The 26,372-nt window shown below is 32.9% G+C and overlaps 1 protein-coding gene across 1 annotated transcript in view; it reads left to right on the forward strand.

Moving 5' to 3' along the window:
• The window catches only part of LOC118190927 (uncharacterized), a 54,977-nt gene that overhangs the window by 9,534 nt on the left and 19,071 nt on the right, over window positions 1-26,372 (forward strand). The window contains exons 2-4 of the mRNA XM_035361753.2: window positions 1,356-1,553; window positions 16,905-17,038; window positions 17,465-17,731. Coding sequence (XP_035217644.1) covers window positions 1,356-1,553; window positions 16,905-17,038; window positions 17,465-17,731 — 599 coding nt within the window. The remainder of the gene's footprint in view (window positions 1-1,355; window positions 1,554-16,904; window positions 17,039-17,464; window positions 17,732-26,372) is intronic.

The following is a 26,372-nucleotide window of genomic DNA, read 5'->3' on the forward strand; positions in this document are numbered from 1 at the left end:
AAAAAAAAAAAAAACTTAATATTTATTTGTTTACTTTATTAAACATTTCTTTCAATGTAAGTTGTTTAACTTGCTTTGTTTTTTATGTGATAATACATTCTCTTTAATTCCATAAACAGACATAATTTCTTGTTCAGTTACAAAGTTCCGCTGTTCAAGTCCTATAATTGCTGTGTCGAGAATAGCGACTAATTTGTCAATCGAAATTTTTTCGTTTTCAATAACCTCTGTTACTTTCTTCGCTATCGGAAGCGAATTATAGTGACGAGGCATTTGACTTAAATCATATCAAAGACGGAGTACATCGAGAGGAAATACCACATTTAGTAAGCAATTATAAGCCAAATAAAATAAAAACATCTGTCCTTAAGATAAGGATAGTGTTGACAGATCAACTTCCAATTCATTGCGCTCCATGGCGTTAAAGATAAACAAAGTTTAGATAAACAAAGGATATGCCTTTATCCATTTTTTGCAGCAATTCCACTTTTTGTTTAATGGACTCCAAAAGATACTTTCACTTTGTATATCCTTTATATATTAGTAAATATATATCGGAAATTCTATTTGAAATAATCGAAAGTTCAAGCTTACTTTTATAAAATTGCTCTAACAGTCTGCAAAAAATAATAAGCCGGATCCAATTCGAAGATTAAGGAACAATGCAATCTGCAACATTAATTGAAATAGATAATTAGATAATTTTAGCTTAGCTTATTCCGTCCGTTATACATTAAACGTGCATTCGTAAACGTATTTTGCGCACACGCAAATTCGCAGCCATAAAGGTCTTACGCGCATGCGTCAACGCGCCGCATGCGCAGAAAGTTTGTAGCATTGAGGTCCGGATTATAGATCATTCTGGATTATGGGTGTTCGAATTAACGACTTTTGACTGTATAACTAATTAAAATTACTGTTTTATAGTTACAAATTTAATAGAAGTCACTATTTTGTATTTTTGAGCTCGGTATCTTATTTTAAAGCTAATAAATGTTTTAAGAAATACATTTTTTAGTAATTTTAATTAGAATATTTTTGGTTTTGATATCTTTAATTGTGTTTTTTATATCTTGTGATATTTCAGTATTAAAAAACAAAATTTTAATTTTTAAATCTAGAATAAATACATTTTATTATGGAGAAACATACAAAATGTCGAAGCATTTTGTGTATTATATTTTTAGTTTTAAGAATTTAATAGTTTAAAACGGAAAGAACTCCATTAAAAGCTTCCAATTAATATAATAACCTTTTAGTGTATGTTGATGCTCATAAGTATTTGTAACATATGTAATATTAATATGAAATTTATTGGACAGTTTCATTAATGTATTGAAATAATTCTTTTATAGTCATATTTGCCTGGTGATTATGAATATATGGTATGCAGTTTCAACTCGGAGAACACAAATTTTAAGACCAGACTTAGAACAAATGGGAAAAATCAGGATTATGCTCATAAATGGCTTGAAAATTTCCAAATGCATTCTAAATGTACTATGCGAGTGGAAAGAACATATCCCCACAGTGGAACTAAAAATGTTTTTAAGGTAATAGTAATATTTATTTTAAAATAGTCAAAATGCATGTAAAATTTTAAAAATCCAGTTTTATTAAATACTAGTAGAAATTTAATGATGCTTTCTCATTATTGACACTCCTCATTCCAGTATTTGGTAGAAATACCAAATTTTTGGCACATTTTCAAGAATGCACGTGACAATAGTCAACCCACAATGTGCACAGCTAACACGTTTTTTACTGCACATTGATTTAAAGGCTTTATATTTAACTGTCATTTTGTTAAAAAGTACCCATTAGTTGTAAAAATGTAAATATTAGCATTATGGACTTTTGTTTTCTTTTTTCATAATTGCTTTTTTTCTTATAAAATATTTCTTTTTGTTATTATTTATTTACAGAACAGTATTATTAGCTGTAAAGATAGCAAAATAAATGTTTTTCACCACTTCACAAAGTTACGAATGAATTGCCAACTTTTTATATGGCTGCAGGTAATCAGAAAGTATTGATTTAATGTATGGCTCTACTCTTATATGCGCCCTAAGATCACCAAATGTGGCGATATGTGCTCTGAGCTGGTTTTTCGCGAGATTGCATGTTGTATGGCAACCCTTTTGGCGTTGAATATTCTTTTGCTGGAGTGTTTTAATTGCTCGTTGGTTCGTGTTGTACGTGTTTTGAAATGGCTTATGTTGCAATGAGAGGAGTGGTTGCAAGAGGGTCTGGGAGATTATTTTTAGTGGCTGTGCATGATAGAAATAAGGAAATGCTGATGCCTTGTATTAAAGAGTGGATTGAGCCTTGTACAACTATTTCTTCAGATGACTGGAAATCTTACAAGGATTTAGGAAAAGAAGGTTTTGAACATTTATTTGTGAACCATAGTATGAATTTTCTGGATAGTGTGTCTGGCTGTCATATAAATACGATAGTGATTACGTGGCGGCATGTTAAAGGCAGCATGAAATTGGTATTTCTGCTCATTCATGCATTCATTCATGGTAAGTGTATTTTATTTTATTCATGTTCTTATTATGTAGAATGTTATGTTCATTGTTTTTTTTTTTTTTTTTTTTTTTTTTTTTTTTTTTTTGTATGAATTTCTGTCATTATTGTTGTTTTTTTGAATTGTTTGAAATTTATTTTAGTTATTTTAGTTTATTTTGTTGATTAGTGCATAGTGCCTAGATTGTGCATTTCGTAGATGTTTTTTAAAGTTGAAACAGAATGCTGTGTACATGGTATTCTTTGAAATCTATTGTTGTTGTGTTAATTTATTAAAAAGCGAGGTGTGCTTAGTTCGTAGATTGTTTTGCTGCCTAGATTGTGCAGTTCGTAGATTTTTTTTAAGTTAAAACATATCGCTGTTTACATGGATTCTTGTCAAATATTTTTGGTTAGAAACTTTATGTTTTTGTTATCGGAATTTTTTGTTTTGGATTTTTAGCTTAAATTGTGTGTTCAAAATGTGGTTTTTGCAAGTGTTTTTGTAGACATTTTAGGCATAAAGTTCGAAATGGAGACAAAAAATTTAGATAGAGACATGGCACCGTGAGTTTTGGCGAGAAATTTGACGACTTGAGGATGCATATAAGAGTAGTTCGTAATTTATTTAACATTTAATTATTCAAAATATGTCTAAATTTCCTAAATGGCATTTTCTGATTATCGATACCACCTTGAAATGTATTTATGATGCAGTGTGCTGTGTCACTAAAATAGGCAATCTATGATGTTAGCAAAATATATTTGTGTGCTAACCTAGGTATGTACATGTGCATATTGTACACGAGCTCTTCTTTTTAGTGTTTGTTTTTGTTACCCTGGATGCAGTTTTTTCTTTGTAAAGAATTATAATGAAATTGTTATTAGCTGATGATTTCGTTGAAAGCGTTGAATTTCTTCAGAGGTATATATTTTGCATAACATTAGAGAAGGCAAAGATTCACATTCCATGGAGCTGTACTTTATAAATAACCGGATTTTATGGATCAAAATTTGTGCAATTCTCTGATTTTTTTTTTTTTAATGAAATAATTTGCAGCATACATGGAGAAACAAATGTATGTGAAATGGCAAATTTATACAATTGTGACTTTTTTAAGTGGAAAAAGGTCATTGTATACATGAGGAGAACAGGGTGTGGAGTGCCAAGTTATGTGTGATGCTGAGTTTCTGAAATTCTGCGTTTTTTTTTTTTTTTTTTTTTTTTTTTAACTTAAGCAGATTGTTGTATACTTGATGAGAACAGCAAAAACAAAGCTGTTTTATTCTGTTTGTTTATTGTGTTATTAATTTTGTTAGTTGCTTTTTTATGTAATTCATAGTGCTCTGCCCTGTTCGGAAATCACTTTTGTCTTTTGCATCATAGCTTCGCAGAAAATTAGTTGTCAGTGGTTGCTGACTTTCTAAGACAAGGGTGCGAATAATCAGAAAATACTTATTAAATATGTATTTTGCTTGTAAATTAACTGTAAAATTTCTGTAAATCTGTTTGTAAGTAGCCAACAGCTTGTTAAGAAACATTTTGCAGAATCAAAACAAATCTTTCTTGCAGAAAGTCATAATTACTGCTCATCAAGCAATTATCAATTGGTGTTCTGAGCTTATAGTGTATTCACCTTTTTCATTTTGATTTCACACCAATAAAATTTAAACAAATCCTAAACTAAATGAAATCTACTAAATATCAAGTGCAAGTTACTTCTCCATAATTAAAAATAATATTAAAACATTTAAAATGAATGGAAATTCTGATGAGATTAATTAAATTATATTTTTAAATTTATTATTTGTTTAAAAGCGTGATTTATTTTTATATTTATGAATCTTAAAAACTTGTTTGTTTTAGAGATTCCATACTGATTTTATGATATATACTAGCTGCCAAAGCAAAATTTATGTTTTATGTACACTTGAAAAGAAAATATATGAAAACAGTTCATCAATTTTATGCTGGCTTGGCTTACTTCAGCTTTATCATAGTCTTGGCTCATTTCTTTACTGAAGAATCTTCCTGTAAATAATATTTTGTTTGAATACTTTAGAACAGCTTGGTGTCAAATAGCCTAACTTCTTGGTGTCTTTCAGTAAAACACAAGCATTCCTCATAGGCAAACATCTTGAAAAAGCGATGTAAAGCTTCCATGACTAAAAAGTAGGTGAGGTAAACAAATTCCAACTTTCTTCAGTGTCTGTCCTTGTAACTTATTAACAGTCATACAGAACACAAGCCTGATAGGAAACTGTCCTGTCTTGAGCTGAAAGGTGTAGTTTGAATCTGCAAGCGAAAGTTCAATACATGGAATAAAAACTCTTAATTCAGACTTCTCTCCAGAGATGACTTCACAATCTAAAACTTTTTGCTTAATTCTCTTCATAATAAGCCTTTTTCCATTGCAGAGTTCAACAGATCAATTTAGATTTCACAGAAGCATAACTATAACTTCAGATTTTAAATTCATAAAATGAGCTGGCATTCCAGAAGGCAATTATTTGTGAAATCCAGCTGTTACGTGTCTTGTTCTAATTCATCATCACAAATAACAAAGTCTGCACTGTAGTGTAGGAAAATTTGACCTGGAAATCTGGAGAGAATTGCTTTCAGAGATTTGCTATTCTTTGGACATAAAATTGCTTTACTGGCTAAGTCTTGTAAGTCGAAATCATAACTGCAACCAAATAATTCTTCTACTATTGATCTGTTGACACCACCCACAAAGATGGAATTTCAATAATGTCTTCCTTCAAGCCACTGCCATTTTCAAGATGGCAGTCTCCCAATTGCAGAAGCCATTTTGAAAATTTTTGTTCTTCTGAGCACAACTGCATATTTGTAGAAAGTGTGCACTGTCTGAAATGTGGCCACAAGAAGGAATTCCTGAGGCAGCTCTCATTTTCAGAAATTTGGTTTCCGTGCTTAACAGCAGCTTATGTTTGTCTCCAGTCTCCTCGTAAAACTAAAGTTTTACTGCCAAATAGAACATTCTACCCAGGCAAGTATCTCAATCTGTCAAGAGCTTTTAAGGCATAGTGATGTGTCATGTTGCATTCATTCCATATAAAAAGGTTTGTGGTCTTCTAGTATTTTCCTTGGACACTATCTTGTCTAACACAGCAAGAAGAATTTTACAAAAGTGGAACAGGTAAATTAGAAGTAGAATGCATGGTTCTTCTATCAGTCAACAGCACAGCAGCAATGCCTGTCCATGCCATGGGGAACAGCAACATGGCCTATTCCCCGAACAGCAAGAATCAATTGTCTTGGAAAGGAAAGGTTTTTCTGCCTCCAGCAAACTCATTAGGATTCTCATCTTGCACAACTTCAAAAACTGAGTCCTAAATAAATTTCTGTACAGCATTCAACATTTAGTTCAGCAATTGGGCTTATTCACTTTCATGCTAGACATCAAAAGAAACAGCATCATTCAATGTTAGTTGAGGGAGATGAAGCGCAGGCAGCGAAACATTGTGCACTGACATATTTAAAGACTATAAAACATGTCTTAAAAAAAATAGCATTTTTACTATTTTTATTACAGTCAAAGTTCTTTAATCCGTACTCGTCGGGACTTCGGCGATTCCGGATTATAGATCATCAGTTTAAATCTGGTAAGATGACATGCAGAAATTATAAAATTAAAAATATGAAACCGTAATTTATGAAATAAAAAACAATTATGATCTAAAGGGTATCAAAATTTGCAAAAAAAAAAAGCTTTATATTTATTTGTTTACTTTATTAAACATTTCTTTCAATGCGCGCATGCGTAAAGCATACATTACGCATAGTCGAAATTAGAAAATTGCAACCAGAAAACTATTTGATGTGTATTCGTCATATTTATAATGACGAGGAAATTGATTTAAATTATATCGGAGTACATCGAGATGAAACACTACATTTAGTGAGGAATTCTAAGCCGAATAAAGTAAAAACATCTGCCTTGAAGATGAGGACAGTGCTGACAGATCAACTTCTAGTTCATTGCGCGTCGTAACATCCTCCCCCCTTCCGCAGAGCAGCGTGAAATTGATAAACAGATTTCGGAATGGTTAGAGAAACAAATCACCTCTCTGTCACTTTCTTCATGCCTTTATCCATTTTTTGCAGCAGTTCCACTTTTTGTTTAATGGACATCGAAACATGCTTTCGCTTTGCAGATCCTTTGGCAGTTCCAGCATCGGAAATTCTATTTGACATAATCGAAAGTTCAAGCTTACTTTTATAAAATTGCTCTAACAGTCTGCAAAAAATAATAAGCCAGATCCAATTCGAAGATTAAGGAACAACGCAATCTGCAACATTAACTGAAATACTGAAATAGATAATTAAACAATTTTAGCTTAGCTTATACCGTCTGTTATACGTTAAACGCGCATGCGTAAATGTATTATGCGCGTGCGTAAAGGTATTACACGCATGTGTGAACACATTATGCGTTGACGCATGTGCAGAAAGTTTGTAGCTTTGAGGTCCGGATTATAGATCATTCCAGATTATGGGTGTCCGGATTAACGACTTTTGACTGTACCAGATTGCAAAGCCAGACTTAAAAAAAAAAAAAAAAAATTAAAGGTAAATTCGTTTTTATAAAATAAAATAGTTTATAAAAATGAACTGACCTTTAAAATGCTTGAAAATCATCATCTGAACTTTCTTCCTTTTCAACATCATTGCTGTCATCTTCATATGGTCTTCACTACCATCAAGGGCATTACTTATGCCATACTTCTTGAAAGATTTAACAATAATATCTTCTCTCATTGTAAACCTTGACTGTTTTGTCCACTGACAGACTTGTTTGTAGGTCATTTTAAAGCTCCCTTTGGCATGAATTCATGTTGGCTTTCATCCATTATCCATTTGTTTCATTCCTCTCTCATATACACTTTAAATGGTTTATTTATCGAGGCATCAAGAGGTTGCAATTGTGAAGTAAGTCCTCCCAGCCAGAATAACAGCAAGCTCTGTGTTTCTCTATCACAGTTTCTCTTTGACAGAATTTTTCAAATGACTGCTAAACTGATCTAGCACAAGAAGAGAACTCTTCTTCAATAAAGCACCTTTCCTTCTCTCCCGCACTCTATTAATCCATAATTTCATACCAGCCTTGTTCTTCCAACCCTTGTCAAGTATGTGAACAAGAGCAGCTGGTGGTATTTCAGAATGTTTTGGCATTGTTTTGTGCTTGAAAATGATCATTGGGGGATTAAGCTTAGTACCATCAGCACAACATAAAAGGACAACTTTATAGTGCATTTTTTCATGTCCACTTGTTTTTATAGTTACAGTTTTAGCACCTTTCATGGCAACAGTTCTGTTACTCACATCAAATGTTAGAGGAGTTTCATCCATATTCACTGTTTGGCTTAGTTCCACACTGGTTTTCTTTTGATGTTGAATAATAAAGCAATGGAAAGATAATATTTTCTTTTCATACTCTTGGGGAATTTCCTGAGGTATTTTGGTTTTGGTTCGTGTGCTAAGTCCATGACACTTCATAAATCTGTAGCACAAATCAACTCCACCCTTCAAGTTTGTTAAGTTCCACTGTAGTGCTAGCTTAGAAGCTTGTACTTGAATCATTTTTGTATTAATTCCAATGCCATTTTGGCAGCGTGCTTGAATCCATTTCAATACATCATCCTCTAGTTTTTGGCCATTTTGCATTCAGCCTTCTATTTCCACATTTAGTCTTTCTCATTTATTTCAGTTCTTTACTTGCCTGCCACTCACAAATGGTTTTTTCTGTTGGTGGAGGGCCAAAATGCTTCTCAGCTGCTTTATTTTTATATTCTTCTGCATATGCATTACTTTCAACTTATAGCCCACATCATATAATTATTAATCATAAATAATATGATTATAAATATTATCATATTTTTTTCCATTGTGAAACTAGCTACTAAAAAAATATATTTTACTGTTACCGATAACACTAATCACTTCATTTTAAGTTCACTGGCACCATAGACTGCAATGATGCATCTTAGGTTAGACAATGTTCCGGGTTTGTGATGGCAGGACGCAAGGGAGAAAGTGTTGCCAGTTGCTGCAAGTTGAATCCAATGTTGCCAGATAGAGATAGGTTTCCCGCAGCATTGAATATATGGCCATTTTTAAAACTGGCAGGAATTTTAAATGAAACACTGAAATTTTTATATTAATTTTAAGTATAAGATGCACTTGAATTTTGAAGACAAGGTTTTGAAGGAAAAAAGTTAGCTGAAGCTGTCTTATAGTCCGTAAAATACAGTCTATCTGGTCTTCTGTACTTTTCAATGCAAGGCTGAAACTGTCTTCCATGGCATAAGATCTTGCTAAATCATCAGAAAGGGACTCTTTAAATTCATTCCACAGAGCAATGAGTTCCATAGGGTTGCAAAAAAATACAGATGAAATAGAAGAGCTGTTTTATCTGTGGCATTTCAAAAGCTGATGCTTACATTAGAGAATTTTTCTATTCTTCATTGTCTTTCATCAGATCTCTTGCACGACAGGCTTTCTTAAATGTTGAATACCTTATAACTTCATATGTTTTTAAGTCAGCAAAACTCTTTGCTCCTATAACGTGACACAGCATAAACCTCAGATGAAAACGCTGAACATCTTTTGGGCTAACAGAATACATTCTTGAAAGATTGTAATCTCCAAGTCTAACTTCTCTGCCAGGAATAATTCCTGTAAGTGAAATGTTTATGTATTTCAGCCTACAGGTAATGATTTGCTTCAGGAAATATCCTGTTGAATTTAAACCATCTGACAAGCATAGTATTCCTCTGAGCAGCCCTCTGTAAAGCATTCTTTTCTTCTGATTCAGCTAAATAGGCAGGTTGCATGTTTTCCAAATGAATTGGTAGTTGTATGATGAAGTGTGACTCTAAATGCATTCTCCTTTCAAACTGCCTCCACATTACTTCTGGGACAGACACATATCTTGCATTTAAGAAGCACCCTTATACACATATTTATACAAATGCTTGACTTCATACATACTTCAACATTTATAACAACATGCTTAAACATTATTTATATATACTTCAACATTTATGTGGACATTGAATTTTTTTAATAAATGCAGATTGTAAGAAACAGGTCACCTGTTGTCAATGACATTATCTTGAATAACAATAAAGTTTCCATCATCGCTTCTTCTGTGAAGTGGATAACCATCTGCATTCTCTTTAATTTCAGCCTGAAATGATTTTGGGAATCCTTTTGAACATGCCGATCAATCATGCTAGAAGTGTTACAGTTTGGTTCATTGCAGAGTCCTTGAATCATTGATGATTTCACAATATTGTGCAGCATAGAATATTGAATAGCATCTGGTAGTTCAGCACATACCAATGAGTCAGTGCACTCTGAATTACTTATTTTATCATCTGCTAAAACCAACAAAAGGTGCCTATGAGGCAATCCTCTGTTTTGAAATTTAGTTATGTGTATATATGCAGCCGTCACACTCAAGATGTAATTCTTTATTAATTGTGCAACAAAGCTGTTTTCTTCAGGTCAAATTCTCTTGATACAATGTCCACATAGTCATGAGCCTTTTGTCCTGAGAATAAGTTTTCTGTCATTTCTGTCCATTTAGAATTGTATGTGTAAGTCAAAAGCGGATCTATTTGCCAAAGTCACGTACAATGGCCATAGAGTCCTGATAGTTTCACTGCATGCAGCAAGGGCTCCCTATAAATGTTGATGGAAGTATAACTGGTATTCCAGGGTGGACACCTGCTGCTTGATCAGCTCTGTAAATGTGATCAGGATGTGGTGTATTTAATTATGGCAAAGCACACGAGGGCTATCTGCCTAAAGGGAGGGATGCCTTTCGTGGAGGACTTTCTAAGGGAAACTGGCTCGTATACACGTTACACATGGGGAAAACCACGAAAACGCCCATGCAGCCAGCCCGTTCGCGGGATTCGAACCTCAGACCGAACTACCAGTGTTCAGCGTCTTTACCGCTCGGCCGCTGGTGGGCCCAAATGTGATCAGGAAAACCTATTTAAGTTTCCACATCGATTCATTTGGTAGCTGTTGAAGTATGCAATTCTGTTGCCTCCAACTTTTACATATGCATCCGCAAGATATTACTGAAACAATTTTCGGCCATACAGTATAGGGTTGTAGCAGTCTTATCATACAGATCCTCTGTGACTATAAAACTGCTGTCCAACTCTGAATCCGTGATCACTATAAGGAAAGAAAATTCCATATGTCAACCAGTTCCAAGCTAAGATTTAAAGTACTGATAAATGAGACCACCACATCTTGGATGTATCACAATATCTCTGTTTGATGGAGGAATGCCATCTACACTCTTGAAACACACTGCAACTTCATTTCCTTTTGGAGTGTTGTAACATCCTCTTTGTTTACCTGTAGCAACACTTTCACCCTTGATGTACATATGGATATCAGCAGCAATTTCAGCAGAGTTCTTCTAGAGTTCCTTCAAATTTTTTGTACAGTCAAAAGTCGTTAATCCGGACTCATCGGGACTTTGGCGATTCCGGATTATCGATTTTTCCGGATTATAGATTATCAGTTTAAATCTCGTAAGATGGCATGCAGAAATTCTAAAATTAAAAATATGAAACTGTAATTTATGAAATAAAGAACAATTATGATCTAAAGGGTATCAAAATTGACAAAAAAAAAAAAAAAAAAAAAAAAAAAAAGCTTAATATTTATTTGTTTACTTAAACATTTCTTTCAATGTAAGTTGCTTCGTTTTATGTGATAATACTTTCTCTTTAATTCTATAAACGGACATAATTTCTTGTTCAGTTACAAAGTTCCGCTGTTCAAGTCCCGTTAATTGCTGTGCCGAGAATACCGACTAACTTGTCAATCGAAATTTTTTCGTTTTCACTAACCTCTCTGTTACATTCTTCATGTCTTTAACCATTTTTTGCAGCAATTCCACTTTTTGTTTGATGAACATCGAAACATACTTTCGTTTTGTACGATCCTTTGGGAGCTCCAGAATCGGAAATTCTATTTGACATAATCGAAAGTTCAAGTTTACTTTTATAGTGTTGCTCTTACAGTCTGCAAAAAATAATAAGCCTAATCAAATTCGAAAATTAAGGAACAACGCAATCATCAACATTAACTGAAATCCATAATTAGATAATTTTAGCTTATACCATCCGTTATACATAAAATGCGCACGCAAAAACGTATTCTGCGCTTGCGCACACTCATATGCGCAGTTGTAAAAGGTCTTACGCGCACGCATAAATGGCTATGCGCATGTGTCAACGCGGCGCATGCGCAGAAAGTTTTTAGCTTTGAGGTCCGAATTAACGACTTTTGACTGTATATGGATTTACATTCCTTAAAGCTGGATCCTATTGTGTCAGCAATTCGGCATTCACAGCAACATTTCCAAGTATATTCATTCTCTGCCTAAGGTCATGATCTGAATCTAAAATATATAACTGGCATATTTTTCTTAACCAAGATGAGTTGGACGGAAGTAGTTTGCTTGATGTTATATGGCACCAGGAATTCTGAAATTAGGGAGCTGAATCTATAGGCATTTCTGTATTAGCACCCATGGAAGCAAAACTAAGAAGAAAATTATAAATATGCATGCTAGCAAAAAAATCTCGAGAAAATAGTGGTTCCCATTCATTAAATTATGCCATTCTTTTGCATATCTTTGTTTCTATAGTTTTCCCATTGTAGAGAAGTAGACATATCTTCCTCTTGGGTTCCTTTCTATTGGAAAGAAGAGTCCACTGCAGAGATCACAGCAAGCTTCCATTGAACTGACACTCTGTTGCTCAACCTAAACTTTGAGTCCACATCTTCCTGCATTGTGTAGAGTGCTAGGTGACTATTGTGCTGTATTCATGCTGTGTCTTCTTGTATAGCTATTGTTTCTTCAGATTGGATGGACAGTGTCTTGTGTTCTTCATGTAGTGTTATCCTGTTCTGACTCTTTCACTTGAATCACTTGAATTTGATTATGATGCTGAGAGTCTTGCGTCTTTTGTCTTTGCAACTTCTTCTATCTCTTCATCATGCATATTCTGTTTATATGCCTCCAACTCCTTTCTGCTTCTATGTCTTGAGAAAAAAAAAAAAAAAAAAAAAAAAATTTTTTTTTTGTTTTCTGCTTTTCTGCTGAGCTTCCTATTCGTTTCTGCTTCAGTTTCTTGAGCACACAACACTTTTTGAATGTCTGCCTAGCCTCCTATTGGGTTCTTCTTCAGTTTCTCGAGCGCATAAATTTTTTTGTCGATGTACTTGCCTTCTGAGTCTCCTCATCCTTTCTTCTTCAGTTTCTTGAGTACATAAGTTTTCTTGTTCATGTGCCTGCTGAGCGTCCTAGAGGTTTCTTCATTTCCTGTAGCTTGCCATAACCTTTGAGCATAAATTCTTTGTCTTAATGCATCCCCCGTAATGTGTCTTTTGCGTTTTGGCATTTTAGTAAATTGAAAAAAATATACTAAATTACTAACACTGTACTAAATTACTAACTCATCTAAAATACATTAAATACCTACAAAAGTTTAACCTGTACTAAAAAAGAAACTATAATAAAAGAAATTAAACATTTGTAAATAAAATTATTAAAATGCACTAAAAAACAAAATAAAATGAACTATTAATTTAATATACTCTACACCAAGTTATGCACTACTGAAAAGAAAATGCGTAAAAAAAATTCAGTACGAATGAAATCAGTTCATTCTTTCCAAGCAAAAACCAATTTGTAAATAATTTTTTGGTTGCAAAACCAGGAAACAAAATCTTTTGTCACTTAATGTTAATACATATGATGTCATGATTTTAATGTAATATATAACAACTTTTTCTCAATATCAATAAAATAATTAATGTGTCAATAACATGTCATGTCAATTAGCCTAACCTGGAACTAAAAAGTTGTCAACAGCAGCTATTTATTTAAAATGCTGACATTAACAAAAAAACTTTCGACATACAATATCACATGAAATCACAGGGTTCGTAGCGGTCCTTACAAGTGCTTATAAGTCCTTATATTTGAAGATAAAAAATAAAAGCCCTTATAGGTGCTTACTTTGTCTCTGAAGCACTTATTTTTTTGTTTTTAGTGCTTATTTTTTGCTTTTAGTACTTTTTTTTTAATGAACGCACATTTTTTCCCTGTACCAAAGCTGAAGCTAAATAAACAACTTTTCTCCCTTATATGGATCCGCAGATGGTGAATCATACTCCCAGAAATTGCTTTTTGCCCCTTTCTTTGCATTAACGTAACCTTTGGTGTGCGCAAGTACAGACATGTGCAGGTCGTTCTATTGGTCAAAGAATTGCGAAAGCGGTAGAAATTCCGTATTCTTTTGCTCCCACCCAATACTACACACGTTTGAATTTCTATCAAGATTTTAATAATACATTCTCGTTCCACGTGGTCAGTACATATTCGCATTTATTATGATTGATATTGATGGGTATGCCATTTATTATGATTGGTCAGTTCATATTCACATTAAGCATATGTATGAATATTTATAATATATTTGCAGTAACTGCTGAAGTATAGATAAACTTCAAAAATAGGTGTGTTTTAACACAGATTAGTTTTCTAAGGAATAATATTCAGAATGGCATAAATAAAGTAAAAGTAATGAAGTAGTCAAAATAGTTTTTTTTTTTTTTTTTTTTTTGCCAATGCATTAAACAGTACGCAAATTGGGTGTTCTCCCCTTTCTCCACAAAATCTCGAATATTGAAACCGTTACAGTTCACAGCAAAGCAAGCAACAGACTTTTTTTTTGGGGGGGGGGAGGGGTCACTTTCCAACCTGGATTGAATAGGCCTAAAAGTTCTGCGGTCTATCAATCCAAGCAAAGAATGATTCTATTCTGGAAATTTAATGCAGTCTGTCCAAAATTAGAATGAAAAACACCTCATATTGGTAAATCTTTTTATTAATCAATATAAGTGTAGTATGGATATCGTGAGGAGCGCGACGTGTTCTGCTCAATGATAAATATGCCACATGGGCGCATGACGGTCTGAGTACCGGCAGCTGTTGATTCTGATTGCGTAACAACACGTGCGAAAGAATTAAGGCTCACGTATTGCGCAATAATGTTTGCCATATTTCGCAGAGATAAAACAGTTTTACAGTGCTTGCTAAGTGGATTATTTTTCGGTTCCATTGGACTGTTTTTTTATATAATTCACATATCGAAATGTCAAAAGCATTATTTAGCTGAAAAATCTAAAAAAACAGCTACAATCTACCCCCCTTTCCTCTTTTACCAGTTACACTCGACTATCCAGAATTTTCAGATATTCAGCAATTTCCAAGTATGCCGGCTAGTAAAGCTTTTACTTTTAAAGAATGATTGCATGAAGCAATTTCCCGCCTTCTGATTTCAGAAAAGTTTCTTTTTTTACTTATTTTTACTTAAATTACTTTGCTTGCAATATCTGTTACGGGAAAACTGTTATACAGTCAAAAGTCGTTATCCGGACTCGTCGGGACTTCGGCGATTCCGGATTATCGATTTTTCCGGATTATAGATCATCAGTTTAAATCTGGTAAGATGGCATGCAGAAATTATAAAATTAAAAATATGAAACCATAATTTATTAAATAAAGAACAATTATGATCTAAAGGGTATCAAAATTTACAAAAAAAAAAAGCTTAATATTTATTTGTTTACTTTATTAAACATTTCTTTCAATGCAAGTTGTTTAATTTGCTTTGTTTTTTATGTGATAATACATTCTCTTTAATTATTTAAACAGACATAATTTCTTGTTCAGTTACAAAATTCCTCTGTTCAAGTCCTATAATTGCTGTGTCGAGAATACCGACTAATTTGTCAATTGAAATTTTTTCATTTTCAATAACCTCTGTCACTTTCTTCGCTATTGGAAGCGAATTATAATGACGAGGCATTTGATTTAAATCATATCAAAGATGGAGTACATCGAGATGAAATACTACATTTAATAAGGAATTATAAGCCAAATAAAATAAAAACATCTGCCCTGAAGATAAAGATAGTGCTGACACATCAACTTCCAATTCATTGCGCAGCGCTGTGGCCTTAAAGATAAACAAAGTTTAGATAAACAAACGTTAAAGTTTAGATAAACAAAGGATATGCCTTTATCCATTTTTTGTATAATGAACTTCGAAACATACTTTCGCTTTGTAGATCATTTACATATTAATAAATATATATCAGAAATTCTATTTAACATAATCGAAAGTTCAAGCTTACTTTTATAAAGTCACGTATAAGACGCAGGTAACATTTTTTAGACCAAATTTAGGAAAAAAAGTGCATCTTATATGCCATACATAACATACGGTAATCGCTGAACAATATTCTTTTAACATTTTCAGCATGGTGCAAATTTTATATTGTTTAGATATTGTCATTTCTAATTTGTGTAAAATCATTGTTTCCATTGTATACTGAATTAGAAAATGTGAATAATTTTTCTTGTTCAAAATAATGATTTTTCGGTTTTTAAAGGTTCCTTCTCAAAACCGTAAATTCTCACCAACTTGTTTTGGAGTAGATTGGAATTTTCTTTTGTGTTTGAAATTTTGATGCGTTTCTTTGTATTTCATCTCATGAAAATCATTTTGGGGGGAGCTCTTGTTTGGTTGGTTACCTAGATCTTGTTTTTAGCCATTTGTAATAAAATAGTTTATCCCAGCTTACTGAACTGTGGATGTTGGCCTTATTTTTCGTGATGAATATACTGCATATTCGTTCAATTTTCATGTGATTCTGTAAATACTGAAGATAAATTTTATTTTCTGAACAATGTACAAGAAATAAAGAGAATTTAAACCTCTTTGATAATTCAGTCTCTAAGAAAGAAATGAAAGATTGAGAATAATACACAGATTAAAATTACTGTATGAGGAAAGAAAAAATCTAACCAATTTTGAATAAATTAAATATTCTGTAATTTATATGATCCCATTTATTTCATTCAGGCATTGTATTTAATTATTTTTCATTTATTTTATTGGATACATTTAAATTTCAGAAAGAAGCTCCAAGAATTTTTAACATTTATCATTAAATGCGTATTTTCTCACCACACAAAAAAAAAAAAAAAAAAAAAAAAAAAAAAAAAATATTCACTTAATGTATAAAACTTTTATAAAATCAAAATCAATTTAAATTGAGTTTTCATTTATTTAAAAGAGGGTACTTATTTAATATAAATATTAAATGAGCATAAGTTTTACTTTAATAAATAACTGTTAAATCAAAATAATTAAAGAATACAGTGTAGTTTTTTGTTAATTGAATGTTTTTTCATTTTTGGTGGAGAAGGGCATTATTTTTCTTTTTAATTGCACAAAATATGTATTTAATATTATAGGTTGATTTACGTTGTCAACACAACACAAGACCAAGAAGTGAAAAAGTGAGAGAAAAAGAATCTTGTAAAAATACAGATTGTCCAGCTAAGATGGGAATCACAATAAAACGTGTAGTCACTGAAAGGAAAAGCAGGTATGCTTGATTTTTAGTAAAATTTTTTAGTGTCACATTTTAAAAGCTATGACCATATATTAAAACAACAGTTATTCTTATCAGTAATTTTTGAATAATTTAACATTAGATTAGTTGCTTCTGGTAAAGATTAATAAATAAATAAATGAATTGTATTTTTTCTAAGCAAATGTCAGTTATATCACATTTTAATTGTTTTTCAGAATATAATTTAGTATTTATTATGTATTTTCATTAGTGATATTAGTGTTATTTATGTAAATCTGTATACTGTCTGTGTAATTATACAATATATACAACAGTAATTATTAATACATAAAAAACATTTATAATGAGCTGTACGCTTTAAACAGTGTTTATATTTTCTATCCATAAGTTACTTGGATATATCAAAGAGGAGCATGATTTATTTATTTGTATTTACAGGTCAAAAGATCCTCATTTACCTGATTATCCCACTGTGATTCAAATGGATTTCTGTCACAATCATGACATCTTAACACCAGAAATACTGAAACATCGAAGTGTGCTTCCTGAAGTGAAAGAAAAAATATTAGCTTTATTTCAGTTAGGCCATAATCCTGCTACTGCACTTGATATGCATAAATATGACTTGCTCTTGGAACATGGTGAGAATTTCAAATTAATTTGTCACGACAGAGCCCTTGTGCCAGATCCTCAATTTTGTTACAGGTATTAGAATTTTATTGTTGATCATTTCATTATTAGGGAACAAATAGTTTAATATGACTTTTCTAAGCACTGGTTTTTCAATTGTACCATAATATCAAATTTGAGCTTTGGATTTGATTTCTTAATTAAAATCTTCTAAAATTTATTCTCCTGACTTTTTCAAAGATTTTCTCATGCCTGACATTAGCCAAGTTTAATTTGCAAATTTTAATGTTAATATGTACAATTTATTATACTGATGACATTTTAGTTTATAGCCGTACTTACTGAAGAACCAAAAAACTGGTATACTAGCTAATACATTATTGGCCAGTATAGTTAATATACCATGAAGGAAAGCAATCAGTAGAATCAGACTTTAAAAATACTGTAATGAAATGTCCAGCTGTGGTAAGATAGCTTCCCCACAATGTGGGTTTAGGGTTTCCAGATTTGGTGCAAAATTGCCCATTTGGCAACAAAATTGGCGATATACCATACACGGATGAAGAACATTCTAGAACAAATTCTTACCAGTTTGGCCCAGAATGTTCTCGAAGACAAGCCAGAAGTTACTATATAAACCCTACCTGTACACGGAGTAGCAGTCTAGTGTTGAATTGATCGTCCACTGTATCGTGAGTTGATGCATCTGGAGTTGTAGCGTGGAGGGTCTTGAGAGTACGTTGAATTTCGAGAACAACCGAACTGAGTCTGGAGCTGTGTTCTAGAGCTTTGCCGTGAATCTGTCTTCAGCATTATAGCCTGATAACTTGAAAATTGTGTTGCTGATTGTTTCACCGTGTGTTATTTCTATAATCCATAGTTCTATTTGGGAGAGCTTTCGATTTGCATATTCGATTCAAATCACTACTTCAATTAAGTCTTAATGACTTTTATTTACACACATCTTTTGTATTATAATATATACATAATTCGAGATTAATTTCAAATCAAAAGATGGGGATTATCCCCCTTCGTATCAAATTCTATCGAGAGAAACTGAGTGAGCGACCGCTCTCTTCCAAGTCCGTTTTTCGACTCCTCGTTGCCACTCGCAAAAGCGAAACTTTCGCTCATTTCGCATTCGAGTTGTAACATTTCTCTCACCTTTTGATTTTTGACAAAGTATGAAAAAATCAAAACAATTGTGAAATGAAAATTTAAATACGAATATAAGATGAGTAATTTAAATCTTACCAAAATCAACAATTTTATCTAGGCGTAACAGATATCTTGAATATTTTAAACTTACTTAATATTCTGCAAACTTACATTCTTTAAACAACAGGCAAAAATTTCTTTTCAGAAAAATACTAGTAAAGAGATTAATTCACTAAACTGGAAAATCAAATTGTATACAAAATTTAAATTCAAAGAAAGGAATAAAGAAAACAAATAATAGTGGTACTGAAAACAAAATTAAACTAATTAAAGTTCTTTGGCTTCACAATTTTTCTGCCATATCTACTAAACTGAATGTTTTTATCAGAATTTTCAAGTTCACGGTTTTTGGTATCAATTACTAAATCATTCCTTTTACCAGTATTTATTGGAGATGTGGATGATTCAGTAGTTTTAAGCTCGAAGATAGATTCTCTATTGTCTATCTCCATTGAAAATACTCTTTGAACTGGTCTTAACAGTTCACCACTAGTTGTTTTTACTTTCACCACTCTGATGTTGTTGTCTTTTCCTGGGTATGTTTCGATCACATGACCCATAGGCCAGTCTGTTCTTTTCCTTTTATCATCCTCTACAAACATTAAATCACCTTTCTTGATGGTTCGCAAAGGTGCAGTCTTTGGTCGATGTACTAACATACCAAGATATTCATCTCTAAATCTTTTACGAAATTCCACACGTAACTTTTGGTGGTATCACCATCTTTTCGATAATTTCATTTTATCCAAACTGTCCAGACCGGAACACCTTCAGTTTGCACATCCTGAATAAACATAGATGAAGTGAGTGCACATAAATCGGTGGAATCTTCTGACTCGTATGTTAATGGTCTGGAGTTGATATTTGCTTCTGCATCACATAGGATAGTTAACATTTCTTCATATGAAAGTAATGCTTTTCCCAGGACTCTTCTCAATAATTTCTTGATCATCTGAACCAGTCTCTCCCCACCAGCCGCCTCACCATGCTGTAGTTGGTGGATTTAACTTCCACTGAATTTTCATTATCGTAGAACTTCTGATAATTTGGTTCCAGTCAACAGATCAGAGCAAATTCCTTGCCCCTACAAAATTTGTGACATTATCAAAATTTGTGACTACTCTAGGCCGTCCTCTTCATGCTATGAATCTTCTAAATCCGAGAAAAAAATCCATTAGTCTATAAGCTTTCAATTAATATTATTATTATTCAGTAATTATTATTGAACCACATGATAAACTCCACAAGCAAAAAGCAAGATCCAAGCTTTTCTATTTTCTTTTAAATAAAGTGGTCCTGCTACATCAACACCTGTCACCTCAAATGCATACGCATCTCTGACTCGATCTTCTGGGAGAGGAAAAGGCACTGTATCAAGAGCTTTCCCCGAGTGTCTCTTGCACCGAACGCACTTCGATATGACTCCTTGTACTGTTTTTCTTCCTTTCATTATCCAAAAATTTTGACGAATATTGGTCAAAAGAACTTGAGTACCAGCACGTAAAAGTTGTAAATGGTAGTCTTGTATCATTCTTTCTACTAATTCATGTTTGGCTGAAAGTACAATGGGGTACCGGAAGTTTGCATCATCATGTCTTTTCAAAATCTTCGTTTTCAGTCTTATAATCCCTTCTTCATCTCTGAAAGTAAAATGTCCCTTCAACGGTACTTCACTAGAGAATGTTTCTTGTTGAACAATCTTCACTAATTTCTTCTCAGCAATGTCCAATTCTTCAACACTCAGTGTTTTGCCATAATTTCTTCCTCCATGTTTACAATTATTCATGAATCTTAGAATCCAAGAAATCATTCTCACAATTTTAAAGTAACTTGAAAAGTAAATCAGATACTATTTTTCAGCGGTGATATTAGCCAAAGTCGAAATAATGTTCTTTCGCTTTTCTTTCATGATTTCTTCTTCGTTAGTAATCACTTCACTAGTTGGCCACTCTTCATCGTTCTTCATAAGCCATTCTCGCCCTTGCCACCAGCGAGATTTCACAAAACTCTTAATCGAACACCCTCGTGATGGTATATCTGCTGGATTCGAATTTCCTGAAATGTGATGCCATTCAGATTCCGATGACAATTTTCGTATCTCTTTTACTCTATTTGTGACAAATGGCACCCAATTGTCATCTCTTTGGATCAAAGAAAGTGCAGTACTCAAATCTGTCCAATTGTTCCTTGGAACGTTGTCTAATTTGAGTGTTTGTAAAGCAAGAGCTGCGAGTCTGACTCCTATACAGCAGGATAATAATTCTAGACGATTTATGGTCATTTTTCTTAATGGACTCGCTCTACTTTTAGCTAGAAGAAAATACACCGATACATTTTCACTTGTTTCTTTTCTTAAATAAATCACACATCCATAGGCTTGTTTACTTGTGTCACAGAACGTATGAAGACTAAGACTTTCATTTTCATTTCCATTTATATTTAAAGCCCTTGGAATTCTAACACTGGATAAAAGTGACAAATCATCAGTCCATGAATAGAACTCTTTTCCTAAGTCTTCTGGTATATTTGTATCCCAACCAATTTTTAACAACCATGTCTTTTGTATGAGTAGTTTAGGTGTTAGCGTTATAGGGCAGAGAAAACCCATGGGGTCGAAAATGCGATGTACCGCAGACAATATATTTCTTCTAGTAAGATTCACTGGTTTGTAAGTAGCAGTCTTCACCTCACAGAAAAGGCTATCATCTTCCTTATCCCACAAAAATCCCAATGCAGGAGTATGTTCTATACTCTCTTCAGATTTCGAAAGAGAAGTGTGCTTCCACCCTCTCAGATCGAATGACGCAGAATCTAATATCTGTTTCGATTCCTCGATGAATCGCGTAAGTGTCTCTTCATCAGGAATAGATGTAATGCAATTATCTATGTAGAATGATTCTTTTAAATTTTCTGCTGTTTCAGCATATTTAGACGAATGTAGATCAATGTGAAGGCTTAATACAGCAGCCAATAAAAAGGGACTGCAATTCAATCCAAAAACAATGCGTGTATGTCTAAAAAAGTTCCTTCTTGTCAAAGTCTTACCACCATAAAAATCGTAAGAAATCTCGATCACTCTTATTCACTGACATTTGCAAAAAGGCCTTTCTTATGTCTGAAATAACTCCTATTCTATTCTTGCGAAATCTTATAATTATAGGAATAATTTGTTCCAGCAAATTTGGAACCTTTTCTGGGCAATCATTAAGTGAGTGCGAATTTTTGTCTTTACAGGAAGCATCAAAAACCGGTCGCAATTTCGTGGTCGAAGTTTCTTTGAATACTTCTTTATGTGGTAAATAGTGACACTGATTATTCATTTCGTGTTCAGGGATTTCCTCTATAATTCCTTCATTTAACCAATCTGTGAAAACATTTTCGTAATCCTCGAATTTGCCCTTTTGTATCAACTGGTGTGTCGTACTGTTTAAACGCTATCTAGCAATATCAAAATTTTGACTTAAACAGTCCTGTTCTATTACCCAAGGCAACTGAACCTCATATCTTCCCTCTTTAAAGGTAACAGTTTCATTAAAATGATTCAATATGGCAATTTCCATTTCCTTTCTACATTTTGTTTCAACAGGGTCTTGAATCCCCAATAAATCTAATTTCCAAAAATTTTCAATCTTCGATGTGTGAATTAATAAAGAAGTCACTGCGACGGCATGAGTCACATTTTCCCCATCTTCAATACGATCAAATAGTTTTCACATTAAAATCCAACCCATTTTGGTTTCCATTGTAACTAGTGTTGAGTTTAAACGTTCAATTTTGTCTTTTTCTAATTTCCAATAATTATCAGCTCCAATGAGTAAAAATACGTTGTTGTTATCTGAAGATTCGTAATCAGCATCCGCTAAAATTATTCCCCTATCTTTTAACAATTCCTTAATATTTTGTGGAGGATAGTCTAGCTCAGCAATCAATATTTCATCGGTCTCTAAAACTTGAATAATTAATTCCTAGTTATCGAAAATGTTTTTTATTTTTACTTCTACTCGCACGCAGTTCTGTTTGGTAGGCACTTGAGATCCGAAAGTATGAATCATTATTTCTTCCCTTCCTACGACTTTTAATCCCAGTTGTTTAGACAGACGTTTTCGAATATACGAGCGTTGAATAGCGCTGTCAGATAAACAACGAACTAATTTATTGCGTGACCTATTTTAAGTTCTTCTGTCGCTGTCTGTAAAAATATTTTATTCCTACCAATGCTAATGTGATTGCACGCTGAATTTTCTACACCTTTTTTTGATTGCGATGCTTCGGGGTTTTTTTTTTCCCCCATTTTTGTAACAACGGGTTGCATTATGTTTTTTGTGGCAGTATACACAAGAGTTTTTCTCAGAACAATCGAAAAATCGATGACCTTGAGCCAGACAAACATAACACCGAGCTTGGAATCTCAGTACGTTTCGTTTTTCATTTACACTCATATTACACTTTTTACTATTATGTGTGTTATTTTTGCAAAAAAATACAGTTTTCTTCTTTTACAGGAGCTAATAATTCTGCTGCCAACGAGGGGTTAACTTTAGAGTTAAACAATTACTTTTGTGTTTGTTGAAGTGTTTATTCTTTCCGTTCAATGGAACGAGTTTCAGTTCCGGTTTGTTAACTGCGTACGTTTGTTAGCGGCATTCAATTTCGTTTTTAAAAAAAGCAATTAAACCTGTAACATCAGATTCCTCTTTTGGATCACGCTTTCGGTGATATTCGAGAATCAAATCATGAGGCAATAATTTCAATAATATCGGATTTAACAAGTGTTCGTACGAACCTGAAGTTACTCCTAAATTACTTAAGCTTCGAATGTTTATTTCACAAGCGTCGTGTAATCTTCTTAGTGCATTTAAGTTAGAAGAATTTTTTACTGGTTCTATGTCCAAAAGATTATTGATATGTGATTTTTTAATTTTCTCTGGTTTTCCAAAGCGTTCTTTTAAAAGTTCTAAGCACAAATCGTAATTGTGTTCGGTTAACTGAAATCCTTCAATGACATTATATGCTTACCTTATCAATAATGATTTCAAGTATACGAATTTTTCAATTTTGCTTAATGCTTTGTTCTGATCAATCGCAGCTTGAAAACTGTTAAAAATTTCTAACCATTTTCCTGCATCTCCTGAGAATTTTGGAATATTTAACTTTGGTAATTTCATAGCCGATGACGATACATTTATTTCAGAAACAGAAGTGTTTAAAGAATTTGCATCTGATGCATTTTTCACAGACAAATTTTCGTTACATTTATTTAATCTTATTTTAATTCTAAACTTTGCAGACATAATTTGTTCATTATTTATCACTTGCAGAAATATCTTTTTCAAATTCTTTAGCATCATTTAACTGAGTTTCGATTTGTGAATTCAACATTTTCAACGTGTTTTCTCTTTCGAGAATTGTTTCATTCATCTCCTGCAATTCCTCAATGTTTTTGTTTTTGATATTTTCTGATAACAAAGATTCTATTTTTGTAATTAATTTCGTAACGCTACTGCGTTTATTCGTATGTTTCTGCTTCAGTTCGTCTAAAGCTTCCATGTTTAAAATTGACTAATCACAATATTAAAACTCAGTTTTTTTTCAAATTTTCAAAGAAAAAAGGAATTGCTTACCTGTTTACAGGTAATCCATCTGCTAATCTTCGAAATTCTAATCCAAAAGTCCCAAGTTTCGGCACCACTAAAATATGTTATTTCTATAATCCATAGTTCTATTTGGGAGAACTTTTGATTTGTATATTCGATTCAAATCACTACTTCAGTTAAGTCTTAATGACTTTTATTTACACACATCTTTTATATTACAATATATACATAATTCGAGATTAATTTCAAATCAAAAGATGGGGATTATCCCCCCTTCGTATCAAATTCTATCGAGAGAAACCGAGCGAGCGACCGCTCTCTTCCAAGTCCGTTTTTTGACTCCTCGTTGCCACTTGCATAAGCAAAACTTTCGCTCATTTCGTGTTCGAGTTGTAACACCGTGTTTATAGTAGTGTTTCGATTACTGTAAATATGTTTTTGGAGCTGTCCTGAGTAATACTGGCTAAATAAATTGCGTTTTGATTCTTCTTCAAGTCCTGGAATCCATAAGAACACAACAATATGTTATAATGAAAGATGAAATAATTAAAATTTCAGGTAAATTTTGAGTACGAACATGTGAACATTCATCTCGGCAAGAACAACAGCTGTTATATGAGTTGACATTGAAGTGAATAGACTTCGGATTGCAGTTATGGATGTTGCAGTCCATTCAGCTTGAGTTCTTTGCAAGAGTTCATATGTTGTACTTTATAATAAGTGTTGTGCAAGACTTTCTGCAAGCATTCATCTGATATTTTCAGATAACACAAGATGAGGAGAATGGAACAACATGTGTATTTAAAGTAATGTAATACAGCATGGTTAAATGTTGTCTGGCATTATCTTGTTGAAAGGTGAAACAGTGAAGGACCAAAGTTATGTCACAACCATGAGTATTAAAATCTTAATAATGTAATGGTAATTGATCAAAATACTGCATATGTAGATTATAGTTGAACTGAGGGTATCTAACGGCATCCCATACCATCAATCCGAGTACTGAGCTGATATAATGATAAGTAGTGCAGGTTTCGAATGTCTGTTCCTTTCAGTGCTTCCTCATACAGATCATAGCCTTCATTTTCATTGCAAGGGGAAAAATGCCATTTTCATACTTAATAATGTATTAAAAACAGAATCTTACCTAATACTGTAGTTCTTTAAGAAATAGAAGGAACATAATGAAATCCTGATAGTGAATGGATACCTGTTGTTTCTTTCCCGACAGCTGGGATCTTTTTCCTGCAATCAGCTGTGGGATGTCTTAGAACATGCATGTGGTTTTCAGAAGTCACATGAATGTCTCTCAACCTGGATATCACTGGGAACATGTTCTTTTTTGCAATTGAGGAAAATTATTCACACTGATATATACTACTGAACATGAAAATCAGAAATGATCCAAATTTACGGCTTTCTGGGAACATGCCGACTGGTGTTTGTAAAATTTGATGGTACTCACTTCACTGAATTTATGCTTTAGAGTTATGTCATCCTGTATTTTTGTTCATTCCATTTGTAAATGTGCAAGCATTTTCATAATGTTGGTTGAGAAAATATTTTTGTTAAAAGTTATTTTAGCATCTGCAGTTGAATAAATGTCTTAATATTCCAATGAATTCCAATTTTTATAAACATATACGTAATTAATTATAAGTGTATACTTATTAATGTATTTCATACTTACATATATTTATGAATATAATAGGGTACAACTAACTTAAAATGAGCCCTGATAATAACAAGAACCAAGATTTAATGAGGAAATTGGAAATATTTGGTTGGTACAATGTTAAGTCTGTGAGAGCATAACTCACTTTTAATGAGCAAACCCGGTTATAGTGAGCAACAGTTTTGTTATTCATAAAATTTCTATTGAGTTCCACATCTCCAGCTCAGCT

The sequence above is a fragment of the Stegodyphus dumicola genome, chromosome 7 (assembly GCF_044657685.1).
Source record: "Stegodyphus dumicola isolate Sdum_Otavi_A_Nest chromosome 7, ASM4465768v1".
Classification (NCBI taxonomy): Eukaryota; Metazoa; Arthropoda; class Arachnida; order Araneae; family Eresidae; genus Stegodyphus; species Stegodyphus dumicola.